General features: G+C 36.1%; 1 protein-coding gene across 2 annotated transcripts; it reads right to left on the reverse strand.

The window, feature by feature from the left end:
• Positions 1-5471: 5471 nt before the first annotated feature.
• On the reverse strand, positions 5472-7222 carry LOC122195014 (uncharacterized). Of its 2 annotated transcripts, XM_042896480.2 has the most exons (4): positions 7012-7222; positions 6190-6321; positions 5967-6086; positions 5472-5736 (listed from the first exon to the last, which is right to left on the reverse strand). In XM_042896480.2, the coding sequence occupies exons 1-4, from the start codon at positions 7046-7048 to the stop codon at positions 5675-5677; spliced, it is 351 nt and encodes a 116-aa protein (XP_042752414.1). In that variant the 5' UTR covers positions 7049-7222; the 3' UTR covers positions 5472-5674. The 2 variants fall into 2 exon arrangements, with proteins under 2 accessions (XP_042752414.1, XP_042752413.1); XM_042896479.2 differs by lacking the exon at positions 5472-5736 and having other exon boundaries at positions 5765-6086.
• Between the last annotated feature and the right edge of the window lie 10899 nt (positions 7223-18121).

Below are 18121 nucleotides of genomic sequence, written 5' to 3' on the forward strand. Positions count from 1 at the left end.
GCTCGATTGTCACATAAAGCTTCGATCTTTACGTTCATGCATGGCATATTTGCTCCATAACGCCATTACAAGCTCCAAAGAAAGGTTAGATTCTCATGAGTTTGCCCCTAGCTCAATAAAGCTTGGATCTTTGGACTCTCAAGGCCTCCTATAGTCCAGATATGAGGTTCTAACCTCAAACCATGCTCAAATAACTCAAGGGCACAAGATGATTGGAAGAAAACCCTAAAAACTCCCAAAAATGAGATCTAACGAAATATGTGGCCAAGGTGAGAGCTTTTTACCTGTGAATAGATGCTAATGATAGAAGAACACTAGATCCACAGCCTCTCCTTGATTAGATCCACAATGCTCCTCAAATCCTCCTCCAAAGATGCACAAGAATGCTTAATATGGTCTCTCTCTCTCTCTCTTTCTCTCTCTACACAATGAATGGGCAGGATTAGGGTTTCTCTTTGTGAACTGTGGCCGCATAAGGAGGCTATAAGTGCCTTTAAATAGGTCCCAAACCCGGAGATTTAGGGTTTCTCATTCCAGCGCCTACTCGGCGAGTCACCTCTCGGACTCGTCGAGTAGATCACTAAACCCACGTGGCCATTCGCGATACGACTCGATGAGTCGTAACACCAACTCGTCGAGTCACTCTATAAACTTCAAAAATAAATATTCAAAAATCATGTACCTGAGATTCCGGATGTTACAGTACACATGATTCGGTTTGTGAGGGTCTATAAATCCTTGAGGTTGTTCTAAATACACTGTTTCTTTTAGGCCACTGTGTAAAAATGCATTTTGGAAATCAAGTTGTCAGAGAGGCCACTGTTTTGTAATCGCAAGAGAGAGAACAACTCTGATGGTAGTGGATTTCACCACTGGACTAAATGTCTTCGTGTAGTCAATTCCTGATTACTGTTTGAAACCTTTTGCAACAAGACACGCTTTGTAGTGTTGAATCGTCCCATGTTTATCCCGCTTGATCTTGTAGACCCATTTGCAACCTACAATATTAGAACCAATAATACGAGGAACTAATGATCAGGTGTCATTTCATAGTAGTGTCGAGTATTCATCAGCCATGGCCTTACGCCAATGACAATCTTTGTTAGCCTCAGTAAGGTTGGTTTTGGTGCTATTGGGTTAGGTTTCAGGGCTGTCAAGACTATTTGGAGGGTTGTCGGGGCTGTTTTGAGGGCAGGTGGGATTGGTTTGACGGGTGATGAGACTGTTTTGGGGTTCATTTTCGTTGTTTTGAGATGTGGCAAAGCGATCAAATGAGGAAGCTTGATGTGAAGGTTTAGGAGCTTTATGGCGACGCGAGTAAGTTTTAGTTGGAATGATAATGGGTGTAGTGGAGATAGGTGTAGGAATATGTGTGGATGTCGGATAGAATGAGATATGGGGGTTTGATGGTGTGGTGGGTGAGGAGTTGGGTGATGGTGTAGAAAATGGAAACGAATATTTATTGAAGCGAACATGATGAGCAATGCAGATACGCTCGGATCGAGGGTCAAAGCATCGATAGTTGTGATGGAGAGTGTTATAGCCAAGAAAATTGCAAGAGATAGATCGAGAATCCATTTTATTGGAATTATACGATCGAAGATGAGGATAGCATTGGCATTCGAAGACATGAAGGAAAGAGAAATCGGGTTTGTGTTTAAATAGAATTTCAAACGGAGAGATGGTGGAGTTGGATCGGGAGGGCATAAGATTTGTGAGGTAGACTGCGGTTTCAAAGGCAAAGTGCCAAAAACGCTGAGGAACATGAGATTGTGTCATGAGGGTGAGACCGGTTTCGACAATGTGTAAGTCCCCAAATCTGGAACCAACTAGTGATCAAACACTTGAATAAGCTATAAACAATGAAAACAAGAAGGAGTAGAAGCAGAATTGATCCAAATTGCACACGTTCTATTAGCCGTAAACATCAGGTACAATGGAACACACACATACAACCGTTAACACTTCTGACAAGACTGGCACCTATTTATATTGAACAGTAAACTGCAAACGGGTTCACGACCGCAAACAGTTTGCATCCGTAAACACCACTTGAACCGAAAACAACATGTTTTCGGTTCACCCAACTGTAAACACCCTAAAATACACAAACAAACACTAACAAGACCTATACAGATGGATGCCTAGCCCAAACCAACAAAATGTGACCTAACACAATGTGACGGTGATGTCTTTAACGATTCCATTTTCTTCGCTAGTATGAGGGCACGAAATACGATAAATGACACCGATTAAAGAGAAAAGGTTGGATAGTTCCCAAAACTACCATCCCCAATCAGTTTGAACGAATTTGAGTTTACTAGAGAATTGGTGTTCAGCCACTTTTACAAAGTGTGTAAAAACAATGAAGACATCATATTTATGTTTTAAAGGAAACAACCACATGAATTTGGAAAAATGATCAACATATAAAAGAAAATAAGAATGATCGTCAAAGGAGGGCACGGGTGTGGGAGCCTAACATCAGAAAAAACAAGGTCTAAAACATGAGTACTTTTATAAGAAGAAGATTGCAAATTAAGTTTAGAAGACTTGACAATAGACAAGCATTATAATAAAAATCAAAGATTTTATTGGAAACAGGTAAACAATATTTAGAAAGCATAGATTGAAACATCTGAGAGTGAGAATGCCTGAGATATTGGTGTCATGTGGTTATGCTTGCACGAGTTGTAGAGAAAGCAACTTTGGGACGTGGAAGAGTTGCAGCAAGCTTTATTGAATAAAGGCCACCATCACTTGGACCTGTGAGAAGGATAGTGTGAGTATTCGAATCCTTGATAACAAAAAAAAAGAAACATGAAATTCAAAATAGACATGATTATCAAGGCATAATTTTTGGACAGAAAGAAGATGTTTCTTGATCTCAGGGACATGAAGGATGTTGTCTAGGTGAAAAGTTTTGGTAGTTGAGTAAAGTTTTGAAAAACTAATGTGAATGATGGGAAGGGCCTTACCATTTCCAAGATGAAGATTTTCATCACCATAGTAAGATGTGGTTGAAGTGAAACCTATCATGTACGGTGCCACATGATTGCTAGAGCCTGTGTCCGGAAGCCAAGACGTAGAGGTGGTGGTTGAGCGATTATCCATATAGTTTGCGGATGGTTTTTGTCTTCCTTGAATCGTGGATGGATTGCAGTTTGGGCATTGGGATGTAATATGACCAATCCCATACCTATTACAAGTGTCATACACGATGTTTTGCTTAGAAACCCAACTGAACTTTTTTGAATTTCATTGTCTTCCTCCTTGATTACGATTTCCACGTCCACCACGGTTACGAGGCCCACCTTGGTTTCTGCCGTTACTAGGAGATCCAGAGTTGTTTGTGTAGTACGCTTGAGGAGTCTATGTAGATAATGTAGTAGGCGTAGGCTGGACTTGAAATCCAAGACGAGACACAAGATGGTGTATGGACTGAATTGTATCTGTCAGAAGAGAAGCTCCAGTGGTTGTGTTGACAACAAAGGCTTGAGCCAGAGGAACCTCGGAAACTAGTTTCTGAACCAGAAACTCATGATTAGCCAAGAGTGCAGGAAGTTCGGAGAAGACGATGGTAAACTGCCTGAAAAGAAGACTTTGTTTGACTCTGTTGTACTCATCCTAAAATCCTACAACAACTAACATAACAATATCTTTGTCTGACATGGGCTGCCCAATGTTAGCAAGAGCAGTGGCATACTCTTGTGCTCTAGTAAAATAGGCAACAGAAGTCTCATCACCCTTCATTTGTATCTTCAATAATTGTGTTTTTAACAGAAATTCCATTGATGACGTGTTAGGGGCATAAGCATGTTCAAGGGTTAGCCAGAGATCATGAGAAGTTGTACCTTGGACATGTTGGAATGATGCTTCTAATATAGTTGACATGAGTATCATATGAACATGTGCATCATTTGGGATCCAGATTGAAGGAATAGGATTGGATGTAGTAGTAACGGGATCTCCTTCTTTACTTGGTGTTGTGACTAGAGGTGCAAGGCATAGGATTGTGCCATCAACATAGCCAAAAAGATTGTTGGCGATGAGAAACGGTTGAATCATAGCCTTCCAATATCCATAGTTTGTAGGAAAAAGGGTGAAACCAAACTTATGGGAGTTGTGAGATGTCTTTTATGCTAAAGAGAATGCAGTAAGAATAGTCATGATGAAGAGAAGTAGCAGAAAAAGATAGTGGGCAGCAGGTGGTAGGCGGTAGCAGCAGGGAGGCAGGTGACGGCTGGATTAGGGTTAGGGTAGGAGGTGCCAATTTTTAGAGAGTGGATTATTGGCTCTGATGCCAAGTTAAACTTGGTAATTGTATATTGTATTCATCAAGTGAAAATATTAATGTGTGTGTGTGTGTATATATATATATATATATATATATATATATATATATATATATATATATATATATATATATATATACACACTACCCATTTACACAAAGAACCCTCTATTATAAACATTTATCTAACAAGTATGATGATATATTAGGTTTAGAACTGAAACTACATTGTTGTTTTATTATATACTACATTGATGCCATTTGAATTAATACAAACACATAGAACACACAAACATACACAAAACACACATACAACACACAAAAACATAAATATCCTACACAATGAACAAAGTGAATTAATAAACACACATCATTTGGGTTTTTAAAGTCATTTAAAAAAATAAAAAACAAATAATCAAGAGAGAAGAATTTCATTAACTTATCTGACTTATTGCTCTGCAGATGAATGGTGGAATTAGCTTGATATATTCGAAAAAAATATGGATGCTTGAAAGGGAAATGTAAAACGTCAAGCTATGTTTTGTGATGAGGCGTATCTAATCTCATAAACGTAAAGGGATAATGAAGGAAATAGGGTGAAAAATGATCAACTTACCAGAAATTCGGTAACTATATAGCCTAAAAGGGATAATGAAGGAAATTTTTTAAAATGCAACCAATATATCCGGAAATTTTAATTTTAATAACTATACGGTATCAATCACTAATATGAGAATTATTTCCAAACTTATCCTTAATTTTCTCTTGAGCAGAAAATGAATAAAAGATGTATAAGAAATTGCCATTTGGCACAATATTAGTCTAAAATGGTGACATGTGCCAAAATAAAGATTTAGAATATGACATGTGGCATGTTTATGATTCTTTTGTTAGAAAGGTAGATAGATATCTTAATACTTTAAACCAACTTTTTATTTTAGCTCAACTCGATAAGCCATTTTGTACGGACTAAATGAAACATACATAATTCAGCTTATTAAGGTCTTTTTGTTCGATTTTTCTTTGAAAGGTGACAATTTTATTTCTACATCATTCATGCATACACAAGGTCACATATCGATAGTATCCTTCTAAAAGTGACAAATTTCTTTCTTCTACATCATTCATGCATACACAAGGTCACATATCGATAGTATCCTTCTAAAAGTGACAAATTTCTTTCTATATATCGTATATATCCATTATCCTTCAACCCAAAATGTCACATATCGATAATATCCATGACACAAAATCCTGTATTTTTATTCACATTTTTAACAAGAATATGAAAAAATCAAACATAACATGGTAAAAAAATTATCTATACATGATCTACAAACTTCATGTTAAAACTGCCATGTCGCCAAAATGTTCTCATCTCTAATCATTGACCATATTCGTTGGCTCACTCAAAACATACTTCGGTAACTCGTATCTTGCACCTAAAAATGATAAAAGCCCCCCGTTTATTACACACTAAAAGTAAAATATTAAATATGAATGTGATTGATGTCAATAGGACAATAATTTCAACTTTTGTCTCATCCAAAAAATTAGGACAAGGTGTATTGTCAGCGCAAAAAGACAAAAATGCCCACCTCGTCTTATTATAAAAATAGTCGTACAAAGTTTGTCCAGTACTGTCCCATGTAACAAACGCAGTCTAACTCACCTTTCTCGTCATAGCAAACCGTCAAGTCCGGCTCGTGAACGATAATTCCCGCACTATCGATTATTGTTTGTGCTAAGTGTAACTCCGCCTCCGCAGCTGCTCGAAGTGCATCCCAAATCTCTAATAAATAATAAAGAAATATAACAACAATAGAAAAAAAAATATATTAAGGAAATGTCAATGTACTTTTATAAATTTCTTAAAAATTAGAGATGAAAATTACCTCTTTTGCCACCATAAAATGGAGTGGTGTCCCAAAACTCGTCACGCATTTTGTTAAGCTGGTCACGATTGATTGATTCAGTGTGGCTCCAAGGCATCGGCTTTGTGATTGTAATTTGTCTACTACTACGTCCTACAAGAAATAGCAATGTACTTTTAGATATTTGTGTATTATAGCATTGTAATTTTATTTCTATGTGTGACAATATTGTACCTTTCATTTTCTTTCTTATTAAGGCATCGTACTTTAAAATATTTATGGAATAAGACCTTTGTACTTTCAATTTTATTTTTATTGTAACGTAGAATATAGATCAAGTCCATCAATAACAATCACATAAAATAATGAATTATTATAAACCAAGTAACACAATCAACCTAAATTACCAAAAGATATTAGCATCAACAATTTGTAGATAAACAAAACTAGACATATTTTGATTAGTAATGACAATTTCCAATATGGCCTTAGAACAGATAAATCATCGATTTGATATGAATTTGAAGAACCACAAAAAACCAAGAAATTAAATGCAAAAAACCACCCAATGCCAAAATCAGATTCATGGTATTAAAACAATTACCCTACGAAAACAGCCATTAGCGACACCAAGAGTTCAGAAAGCCCCTCTCAAAGATCAAACACAATAAACAAAACCCTAATTAACCACTCAACTGACCCAAATCACTTCATGATTAGCAGCAATTTCAAATACCGATTTCGAACATGCAAGAATCGATCAAACACATATAACACACATCACGATTAAATCCTTTCACATCCTGAAATCTACGAAAGAACTTGGAGAATTAGAATACTTACGACCACTACTGTTATTCGATGACTTAGCACAACCCATTGTGATTGATCTCTCTATGAATCTTCGGGTGCGAGTTGCATTGAAATGTTGCTTGATTCTTGTGAATGCACAAAAGCTTCTGCTAAAATTCTTGAAAAGAAAGATGAATCTGCCAGAATCCGTTTATCAACCCTTATGAATCAATAGTTGGTTTGTGTATGATGTATGCAGAGAAGGAAGGAAAATGGGAGACACTGCAAATATTTGATAATTTGAACTCCGCAATAGTTTATGAATGACGCTAATATGGGTCGGATCCCTTGACCCATAAACCTTTTTTTAAAATTATTATTTACCATTGAATATGAACAAATGTAATATTCTTGAGAAAATAACATGAAAATACAAAATTAAAGTAAAAAAAAAACATCAAAAATACAAAATTGGTCATAAAAATGATAAAATCGCTTCTATATTTTTTTTAAAAAATTATCAAAAATGTAAATTAATATTAATAAATATAAATTAATTTTGGTTGCAATCGTTATACATGCCCGCGAAATATTTGCAACTCAATCCCCCATCTCTCTCTTCAAACTAACAACTTCTAAATATTTGCAGAGTGACTTCGTTACTATTAGACTCATCGGGTTCTTCCATTTTCTTCTAACGCCGATTACTGATTTAAATCATTCCATCATTCTTCATAAACAGATTCTGGTAGACCCACTTCTTTCTTCCATGAATTTTTAGCAGAAACTCTTCTGCGTTCTCAAGAATCAAACGCCATTTCACTACACCTTGCATCAGAAGATTCACAACAGCGATCATTCGTAATGGGTTGTGCTAAATCATCGGAAGCTGATGAACGCCGTAAGTATTCCAATTTTTCAAGCGTCCAATTGCTTTTCTTTAAACTTTTTGATGATTTTATGACGTGAAATGATGGCAATATGTATCTCAATCGACTCTTGCTTATTTGTTTTGGGTATTTGAATATGTTGACAAAAATGAAGTGATTAATGTGATTCGATTTTGGCGTTCTTCGTTTTTTGGGAGGTTTTTGAAATTTTTAAACGAAATGGTGTTCTTCCAATTCATGATTCCGTAATTAAACCTAATTCTCTTCAATCGTTTGTTCCTTCTAACTTGAATCGATGAAATAGAAAGGGTTTTCCGATCAATTTTTCCGGTGTTCTTGCAGAAGGTGGTGGTAACAGACTAAGAAGACCCAGGCCATGGCGACACGAGGGCAATCGGGTTTCATGGAGTGAGCTTCACGAGATGCGCACCACTTTCTGGCGTAATGCCCCACGTTACGCCGGCCGAGCAGGTAGTTTCCGGCCACCATTGATCGGAATGTTAAACCCTTTTTCATTTTCCCGCTTTAATTAATAAACAAACTAATTAATTAAGTTATTTCGTTTTTTGTGTTTTCCAGCAATTTGGGAAGCCCTTGAAGCAGCAGCTGAGTGCGACTTAACCTATGCACAAAGAATTCTCGACAGTAATAGCATTAGATATCCAAATGGTGACATGACACTTTGCATTGATGATGAAGGTATATTCACTAGTGGACATGACATCACATACATGACATAACAGATTAGATTAGAACATTGGATATTAATATTAACCGGATATCAGAACAATCTTGTTTCAACCAATAATATGAAACGAGATGGGATAAATACTCATGTTTGATCTATTGTTTGTGTAAAAGACATGAATGTCCTTCTGTCTTTATCATGAAAAATAACATGGATAGTTAGCTGACTTTTATCTTTTTACAGGTACAAGGTATGAGTTACCACCGTACCTTTTGAGTGAGCCGACAAATATGGACCGTGGTGCTGCAAACATAATTGGTCGCATTTTAAGAAGGAGGTAATCGTGTTGATGATAAATGATAGTTTTAGCATGAAGATTGTATATCATGTGTATACATTTTGTTAGTTATTGTTTCGCTATTCTTGATGAAAATGTATGGTGTATATGGTAGATGTACCATGGATTTTATCGATTTGTGAAATTTTGAGACGATGAATATTGGATATACAATGATATTACACTTGGGTCATATACTTTATCGGTTAGATTCGGTTATAACAATATAACGTTAGTTATAAGTTTTGTTTAGAGATTCTGGTTTTGATTTTGGTTATAATAATATACCATGGGTATTTGACATTTAAGTATAAAACATTAAAATCTAACATTTTCTATGAAATATGGAACAACAAAATGCCATATATCGAAATATGTTCCAAGAAAATGTCATACTATGATATTTTGTTCACACTTCCAATAAGAATATCGAAGAAAAATTAAACAAAATGTGATAACAAAAAGTATTTACACGATTTACAATCTTTGTACTAAAATTGGCCTATCCCTATTCTTGTCATCTATAAGATCAAATTATTTTTTCTTGTTTACCCACGTGTTTTAAAAAAATAATAAAAAAAAACTATCTAAATGACCGGAAACACTAGTGTTTTTAGACTTTAACTCGAGATATAATTAGGTTTGTAAATTGTAATGTTTAATAAAATTGATTTTTTATTTTTTGTTATCAAAATAATCACAAAAATGTCTCTATATATGTTACTATTATCATAAAGTCTTTTTTAGCCCATATATTGTGTATAGGCTATATAGCCCATGCATTGAGTACTGTATAGGCCCTTTATCGTCTTTTTATATTGCTAGTACTTTATCATTTTAATGAGAATAATTCACTAACCATTACAGTGGTAGGTGTGACTTCATCATCACATCCAACAACTACCTATGGGAGACCCACCATTATATCTCTCTTCTTTTTTTATTTTTAAATAAAATATATATATATATATATATATATATATATATATATATATATATATATATATATATATATATATATATATATATATATATATTATAGAGAGAGAGAGAGAGAGAGAGAGAGATTGAGAGAAAGAAAGAAATTAATTGGATGTGGTGTTCCGTGGTATACACAACAATTCACCATAACTACTACCCAACATTAAGCATAGATATGGTGTTGCCACATCAACCACGAAACCCTTTATGAAGGGTATACTTGAAGGTCTTAAAAATATTCAATCACCTATTTATGTAAGAAGTTTTCACGTTCTTGTTCGATTTATAAACATTTATAAAAGACAAACTTTCAAAAATGACCTCTGTGGTTTGCAAAAAGTAGCAACTTAAGGATATCTTTCATTAGGGTAACACTGGTAGTCCTTATGGTTTCAAAATCAAACAAAGTTAGTTCTTTCACACGATATATACCATCTTCATACTAAATTGCTACATCGCTCATTTCTAAATTTCTCATATCTACCCTCCGATTAGATTACTTAGCTCACTCAAAACATACAATTGCAACTCGTATCTTGTACCTATAAACAAACACAAAATCAGTGAAGAAAAAAAATTGCAACGTACTTTTTATTATAATTAGAATTTATATCATCCTACTTTTTTCTCAAAAAAAGAAACTTACCCCTATTATCAAAGCTCACCCTCAAGTCTGTAACATGAGGGATAATCCCCAAACTATCAACTATTGCTTGTGCAATGTGTATTAGGGCCTCGGATGCCCTTCTAAGTGCATCCCAAATCTCTACAAAAATAACAATGTACTTTTATTTATTTATTTATTATATAGCATCCTACTTTCTTTTCTTTGAAATTGATCAATAAAATTACCTTGTCGCCCTCCATAAACTTGAACATGTTGCCAAAACTCACTGCGAATTGCTCGAAACTGTTCACGGGTTATTTCTTCATGGTAGTTCCATGGGTCTGGTTTCTTTATTCGGATACCTAGTAATGGAGTTACTAGAAAATGTAAACAAATTTATTAAGTAACACAATTGATCAAATTACATTTTGAGATTGACAAATTAGCATAAAAGTTTGTAATTTTGGAACTAATTAAACAAAATGGTCTTCAATAATGAAGATTTCTACTAAATTTTATCTTATAGGTATCGTTGATACAACTTAGAACTTACAGAAGACAATGATGCGAAAATGAAAAAAGAAAATTATGGAAGATGAACAAATGGGAAAATACCCTTTCTTTGAAAATCTAATTAACCACTGAATTGAGTCGAATCATTTCATGTTCAGCGAAATGTTCAGATTCCCGGAAGCACAAATGTAAGAATGGATCGTAACACATTAATTAAACACAGGATTCATCTATTTTACATACAAAATTCTTAAGAAAAATTGAAGAAAACCCATGAAATAACTTGGAAAGTTGGAATACTCACCTTGGTGGTTCGATTTAACACAACCCATGATGATTGCTCTTTGTGAATATGATTCAAGTGTGAGAGTTGTATCGAAATGGAGGTTGATTCTTGTGAATACATAAGAGTTGCTGTTAAATGATTGTGAAAAGAAGAAAAATGGAATATTGACGTTGATTCTTAGTGAGAGGAAAATGGAAGAAATGGGATTCCATTCCACTCTGCAAGTATCTGAGTGAAGGCTGTTGGAGTGTGAGGCGCAAATATTTCCGAAGTTAAAAAGATGTAATTCAGCTCCACAAATGTAGTTTTCAAAAGAATTGGTTTTGCTATCCAGAAATGGCTAGCGACGCAGCTTGTTGCCCGTTTGCCTTCAATCGATATGTATTGAACTATATAATTAATCTTGATCCAATTTCTTAAAGATGTAACAAATAACAAACTTTCGTTTTCTTTTACATTTTTGACAACAAACTTTTATTTGTTTTACATTTTGGACACATTTTAATTTGTTTTAATAATTTGGACTTCAAACTTTCTTCTTTTTATTCAAACCATCAAACTTTCAGTTCACCCCCTCCTTCTTTCACTTTTTCCATCTTTGTAATATTTGCATAATGGACCCTCATCTTTGCAATATTTGAGTGGAATGAGTAGTAAATTAGGTTTTAGAAAGGGTTTTGTTAAATGTGGGGGTTATAAATAATTAGAATACAAGTAAAGGGTAAGTTTTGGATAACTAAATAAAAGTTCGTTTATGCCACTTTTCAAGTTTAAATCGTATAATAATATTTACTGGAGAACCATTTTAAATCAAAAAGACGTTAAAAAGTACGTCAGCTCGCCGGTGCAGAATCGGACGAGAACCTTCCGGAGAAGATGGTCGGATGATATATTGTAGTTTGATACTTTCTGTGTGAAAATGGGCTGAAGCCCACAAAATAATTTAAAAAATAAATAAATAGACCCTTTAATATTAAAGAGAAGACTAGGCCATGTCCAATTCTTAATTTCTTTTGACTTATATTTCATTTACACATTTTAGTTGTTTTATTTAAAAACAAGTATTGTCTTAATCTTTTAACTAATTAATCTTTGTAATAATAAACAAAAGTTCCAAATTAACATTGGGCCATAAGCCTTTTATTGTTAATCATATTTTTTCCAAAAAAGTAAAAGTCTTAATCGTATTACTTTTTAAAAAAAAATTATATTGCTTATTTTATAATAAAAATTAATAATCTTTTATTAAAGTTTAATTTACTCATGTGTACCACATTTTAGTTTACGCTTGTTACATTTCTGAACGTTTTTTTTCCAAGCGATTTATTAAGTACATAAAATTTCAAAAAGTTTCAAAAGAGTTTATAAATAATAATTCGTATTTTCAAGTTTTTATGGTTTTACATTCATATTTTCCTTTTTGAAAGGTTTTACGCGATAAAGTATGAATACGATTTCAAAGACGTTTTCGCCGAAGTCAAATATATTCAATATATTCATTTCATATGTTTGGAATGGAATAGATGAAAACATGTGACAAAGACAAATAATTCAATGCATGTGAGGAACGCAAGATGAACAGTACACAAATTGGTTTACTATTGGAGTATTCAAATTAGTTTTACTATTCTAGTTAAAAGTAAAATCGTTATCATCCGAAGGTTTTTTTTTTTTTTTTTTTATTGCCACTTGTTAAATTTTTAAGAGTTTTGTTATGTTAATTTTATGGAAGTTTTAGAATTATTATTTTTCACTTGTTATTTTTTAAGAATTTTTATTTTTTAAAATAAAATTCCACAAAATTCTTACGAGTTTTATAAAGAAAGAGAATCATTCTATTAATTTAATAATAAAGTCTCGTAAATGCTTAAAGAATATTTGATTTCTTTTATAAATGTTCAAAAAGATTACATTATGTTATGTAAAAGTGTTATTTTATAAAATATTGAATGTTTAAATATTGATATTAAAATTTTATTTTTAATAAACCCGTGTAGTACACTGGTCTCACACCTAGTGTATGATAAAAGATTGAGTCTCATTCGATCAAAATCAGACCCTTTCATGTCATATTTAGAAGTCTCTCACTCAGTTATAACTCATTTGATGTCTCTTACTCGATCAGATTCAAAACTATGTTGATATTAACTCAATCATATCTTTTTTTAGAAACAGCAATATATATATATATATATATATATATATATATATATATATATATATATATATATATATATATATATGAATGAGTTCTATGGAAAACAAATAACTAGGGCAACATCTACCGGAACCAATAATCAAATGACACGTGTCCATTTCTTTCTTCACAAGTAATGTATTGTGGAAGTTATTGTGAAAGTGATGTGTTATCATGTTTTCATTGGTTCAAATATGTGTTGCCCTAATGATTCATTTTCCATATAACTCCATCGGTTGTTTTGAACACAGATCGGTCACACTACTGGTTGTTTGGAACGCTAAGGCCGAAAGGCAGGCGGTCGGGAACACTAAAGGCGCTTGCTCTGGGCGCTAGGGGTCGTTGCTCACGCAAGCGAAAGGGTGAATTCTTTCCCGGTATGCCGCTCCGCGAGCTAGGAGCGAGAACTACTAGAAAATGGTGAGATCATTAGATCATTAGTGAAAGAAGGACCAACGACGATCCTATCCTAAAGGAGAAGAAGGAGTAGGAGGAGTCAGTTTTCTTTGAAGATCTAGGTTTTAAGAAATAAGGAATGCAAAAAAGAGTAAGAATTACTCTACTTTCTTTATTTCTCCTTATAGTATTAGGGGTCTTATTGTATTTTATTGGGGTCCGGTGCGGACAATCGGAGTTCGTTCATGCCTTATTCTTTAAGGCTACTCTTTCTTTTGGGGTTCGATCTCTCTCGCTGCTCTTACTTAAAGTAGGGTGTTCCGGTTTTATTATTTTTTGATTGGTTTTGCTGCGAGGGCTTTATTCGCTAGTGGGGCCGAAATCTATATGATGAGTCCGTCGGTGGGGGAATAATCCCTTCCAATTCTGGTTCCTCCTGGACGGAGGATTCGTTCGAGATCAAAGTGTTGATGGAGCCCTCGCCCGAACCGGAAATGGAAGGCACATCGGCTCGTTCTGCGATCCCAAGGGTGGATGAAGCGGGGCCGCCCCCCCTTACCCACAATTGTAGCTTGGAATCGTCGATACGAAATCGCATTGCACGACTCGAGGGGGACGGTAGCTCCTATCTGCTGGATAAGGAAAAGGGAGAATATTGGTCCGACATCAAACTTGCGCTGGGGCAAGCTCCCTCCCAGCAAGAGTATCAAAGATTACTCGAGTTTGAGAACAGGGATCTACAGATCCGAGAACTCAAACATGAGTGTCTACGACTTTTTCAAAAAGTCTTAACCCAGAATCCTACCTTGGCCGCCCAGGCCCCTTACAACCCCCAAGAAGCGTTTAACGACTTCTTGGGCCAACATCGCGACCGACTGGACCGGAGGGAATTGGAAGTGGACGTGGGAGAAAGGGACCAAGAAGAAATCAAGTTTTTAGATCTCTTGAGACAAAGGCTCAAAAAAGATGGCCCTGCCTATGTCACATACATCTTTAAATAACTCATTTTGGGATTCTAGTGTTTTAGCGGAAACGCGACCGGATGTAGTCATTTTAGTTTTGCTTTGATTGTGCATGACTCTTTAATTGTTGATGAGAGGAAAGGGAAGACCTCGATAAGGAAGAAGAACAAAAGCTACATCGGCAGGACTCTCTGCAAGTGGAAGGTCGCATAGGGGCTCTCGGGAAGCTCTTTCCTTTATACCAGAAGGAAGATGGTCGAGGAGATCAGTAGCTAGAAAGCTCCTTTGGGAGAGCAAGGTAGCCAAAAGTCTATTAAAAGTACATCACTATTAAGTCGACGATAGTAGTATCATGAGCATGTAACTACATCCCGGAACCAAGGAGAAGAATACTCTGTAGTAGCAGCAGCAGTGGCCGAGCATCAGTCATCAAGTGAATCAGTAGATGCCCACGCACGTGAGCAGCAATCACTCCATTGCAGCAAGACAAAAGTAGCATATGTCACATGGTAGATCATATCCAAGCAGAGGTGCACAAGAACGAGCACAACTTCACTCAGAACTTGTGACAAAGACTTGGTGTGCATCAGAACACGACTGAAAGCCCTTGCTGCTTCTTCATTCCAGGTGAAGCTATCTTTATTCAATTCAGTAAATTGGTCAGTGGCTTGCTGATAACCCCATACCCCTTTCAAAATTTTCGGTAATAGCCTGTTAAACCCAGAAAGCCTCTCAACCCCTTGACAGTAATGGGTTGTGGCAAGCTCAACATGCTGTCAATCTTGCTTTTATCTGCTGATACCCCTTCACTGCTCACCACATGCCTGAAATACTCTAACCTTGCCTGACCGAAAGAGCATTTCGATTTCTTCACAAACAACTTGTGTTGTTTTAAAGTTTAAAACACTATCCTCAAGTGTTGCAAGTGGCTATCTAGGCTGTCACTGTAAATCAAGATGTCATCAAAAAAAACCAGTAAAAATTTCCTCATATAATCCATGAAAACCTCATTCATTAAAGCCTGAAATGAGGCTGGAGCATTAGTGAAACCAAAGGGCATATTAACTCGTAATGGCCCTGGTGAGTTCGAAATGCAGTCTTGTGTATATCATCTTCAAACACCCGAATCTGATGGTAACCACTTCTCAAATCAAGCTTCGAAAATCTCCTGCTACCATGTAATTCATCAAGCAATTCCTCAGGATGGGGAATTTATCTTTAATGGTGATGGCATTGAGTGCTCGATAATCCACGCAAAATCTCCAGGTATTGTCCCTTTTTTTCACCAGGAACACTGGAGAGGCATAAGAACTCACACTTGCCCTGATAATACCACTTAACAGCATCTCCTTGACCTGTTTTTCTATCTCTTTTGGATGTGGGGGTATCTGTAGGGCCTTACACTCATAGGCTTACTACCAGGTTTTAAGGGAATGTGGTGGTCGTGATTCCTCTTAGGAGGAAAAGGTCAGGCTAGTCGCTAAAGGCTTTGGCTTTACTCAAAGAAAAGACTTGATCCAAGGAACTATACAAGTATGGTGGGAGGCCTAAAGTCTTTAATGTTGACCCGGCCCGACATGACGTTTGCTGTGAATCAAGTCTTTCAGTTTATGCATGCTCCTCGACAAGCACATCTACAAGCTGTCAAAAGAAGACTCCGATACTAAGAGAACTATTTGCGATGGGTTCTTCTACCCAAATAACTCCTATGCAGATGGGGTTGGAGATCCGCTCCTGCTCTGCGTGTAAAGTAAGACAATGAAAAAGAAGGCTTCGCTTTGTTGTGACTGCCGCCGTCTTCGAGTGAAATATCGTTTTAGTAGTCCCGGTAATGGAGTCTTTCGAGATAAGACTGAGGCTTATTTTTTCTTCGTCGTACGTGACTTTGTCTCAACCGGTAGAAAAGAAGTTAGAAAGAGGAATTGACCTTGAAACTATATATATGAAGGGGCATGTTCAACTTCAAAGACCGGTGTCGCATAATCAGACTGAATGAAAGTTAGAATCACTGACAAAGTACTTTGGTCTCTATTTGTCGCTACACAACGAATATTTAGTCTCAAGCTTCCTGGAGATACTGGATAATTAGGAACTGCGTATCGCCTAGCAACTAAAGTACTTGGTGAATTAATAAAACCAGTGATGCTGATAAGCGCTTACACTTTTTTTAGAATATAGCAAATAGTCTGATTTCTTTCCATATTGCCTATCAACTGACTAAGATTCCATACCTATCCTGGATTTGAACCTAACTTCTCAACAGACTTAGTAGAGTTCACGACCCTTGCCACTATGACTCCAAGAAAGTTTACGAGGTCAGTGAGCAGTGTCGGGCTTTCTTTTACCTCCTTTGCCCATTAGTCCGTAGTTAGGGCTTCTTAAGACAAAAGAGACTGATACAATTGCATAAGTAGTAAGGAATAGTTTGATAAGAACCAGAGCGGATAGATGGCAAGTAAGACAGTCACAGCAGGGCTATAACCAGCAACCTTCGGTTGATTCATTGAAGTTTAGAGTCAGTGTCTTTCTATCGAATCTGAGTTACCGGCTCTCATTTGAAAGACCGTCCCTATGACATGGTCTTAAAGCATAGTTTGGACTGCCCTAAACTTTAAAGTCTTTGTAAAGGATGAAGTTTCCTATTTCCTCGCCTATCCCTGCCTTTGACCTCGCACCGATGGCTATTGCCAGCTAACGCCCTAAGTTAATAAAAAGCAGCTGAAAGAGAATCCTAAGCATGATGTCTATCGCAGGGCCTTCAGTTCGTTCGCCTTTTAGCCCTTTTATCTATTATGAGACTACCTTCGCGCCTAAGCTTTTCAATTAGCATTCTTATTCTTTCTGTCACCTGCTGGAATATTCGACACGCGAGGAATAGCGTGAAAGGACTCTAAACGACTGGACAAGACAAACTGAGGCTTATTTCTCAATGGAAAGTGAACTACACAAGACGAAATCATAGCCCAATCTCTTTGCCATAGTAGGCCCGATTTTCACCCCCTTTGGCAAGACGAAGAGGGACAAGAGGTTATTCATAGTAAAGATATGGAGAAAGACAGACAGTCGGTCCATCCCCGACTCCTTAAGTGTAGATGAGGCACGAAACGGCGAAGCAAGTGAATGCTAACTTTGGTAAGGTATGGAGTCCCTAGTCATTCAATATTCTTTTCGCGACAGGGAGAATTCATTCTTCTTTGGATGGACCAACCCAAACCCTAGAAGGCAAAGGCTGAGAGACATCCATCTCAACACATACACGAGCAAATGGAGTGGAATCTACCATTGAAGAAAGATATTTGCTTAA

The sequence above is a fragment of the Lactuca sativa genome, chromosome 7, assembly GCF_002870075.4.
Source record: "Lactuca sativa cultivar Salinas chromosome 7, Lsat_Salinas_v11, whole genome shotgun sequence".
Classification (NCBI taxonomy): Eukaryota; Viridiplantae; Streptophyta; class Magnoliopsida; order Asterales; family Asteraceae; genus Lactuca; species Lactuca sativa.

Excerpts from the sequence above, each read along its gene's own strand:
- LOC122195014 (XM_042896479.2), bottom strand. The coding sequence starts at position 7,048 with ATGGGTTGTGCTAAGTCATCGAATAACAGTAGTGGTC. Across the intron at positions 6,322-7,011 it reads ATCGAATAACAGTAGTGGTC|GACGTAGTAGTAGACAAATT; the intron begins GTAAGTATTCTA and ends TATTTCTTGTAG. Across the intron at positions 6,087-6,189 it reads ATTTTATGGTGGCAAAAGAG|AGATTTGGGATGCACTTCGA; the intron begins GTAATTTTCATC and ends ATTATTTATTAG.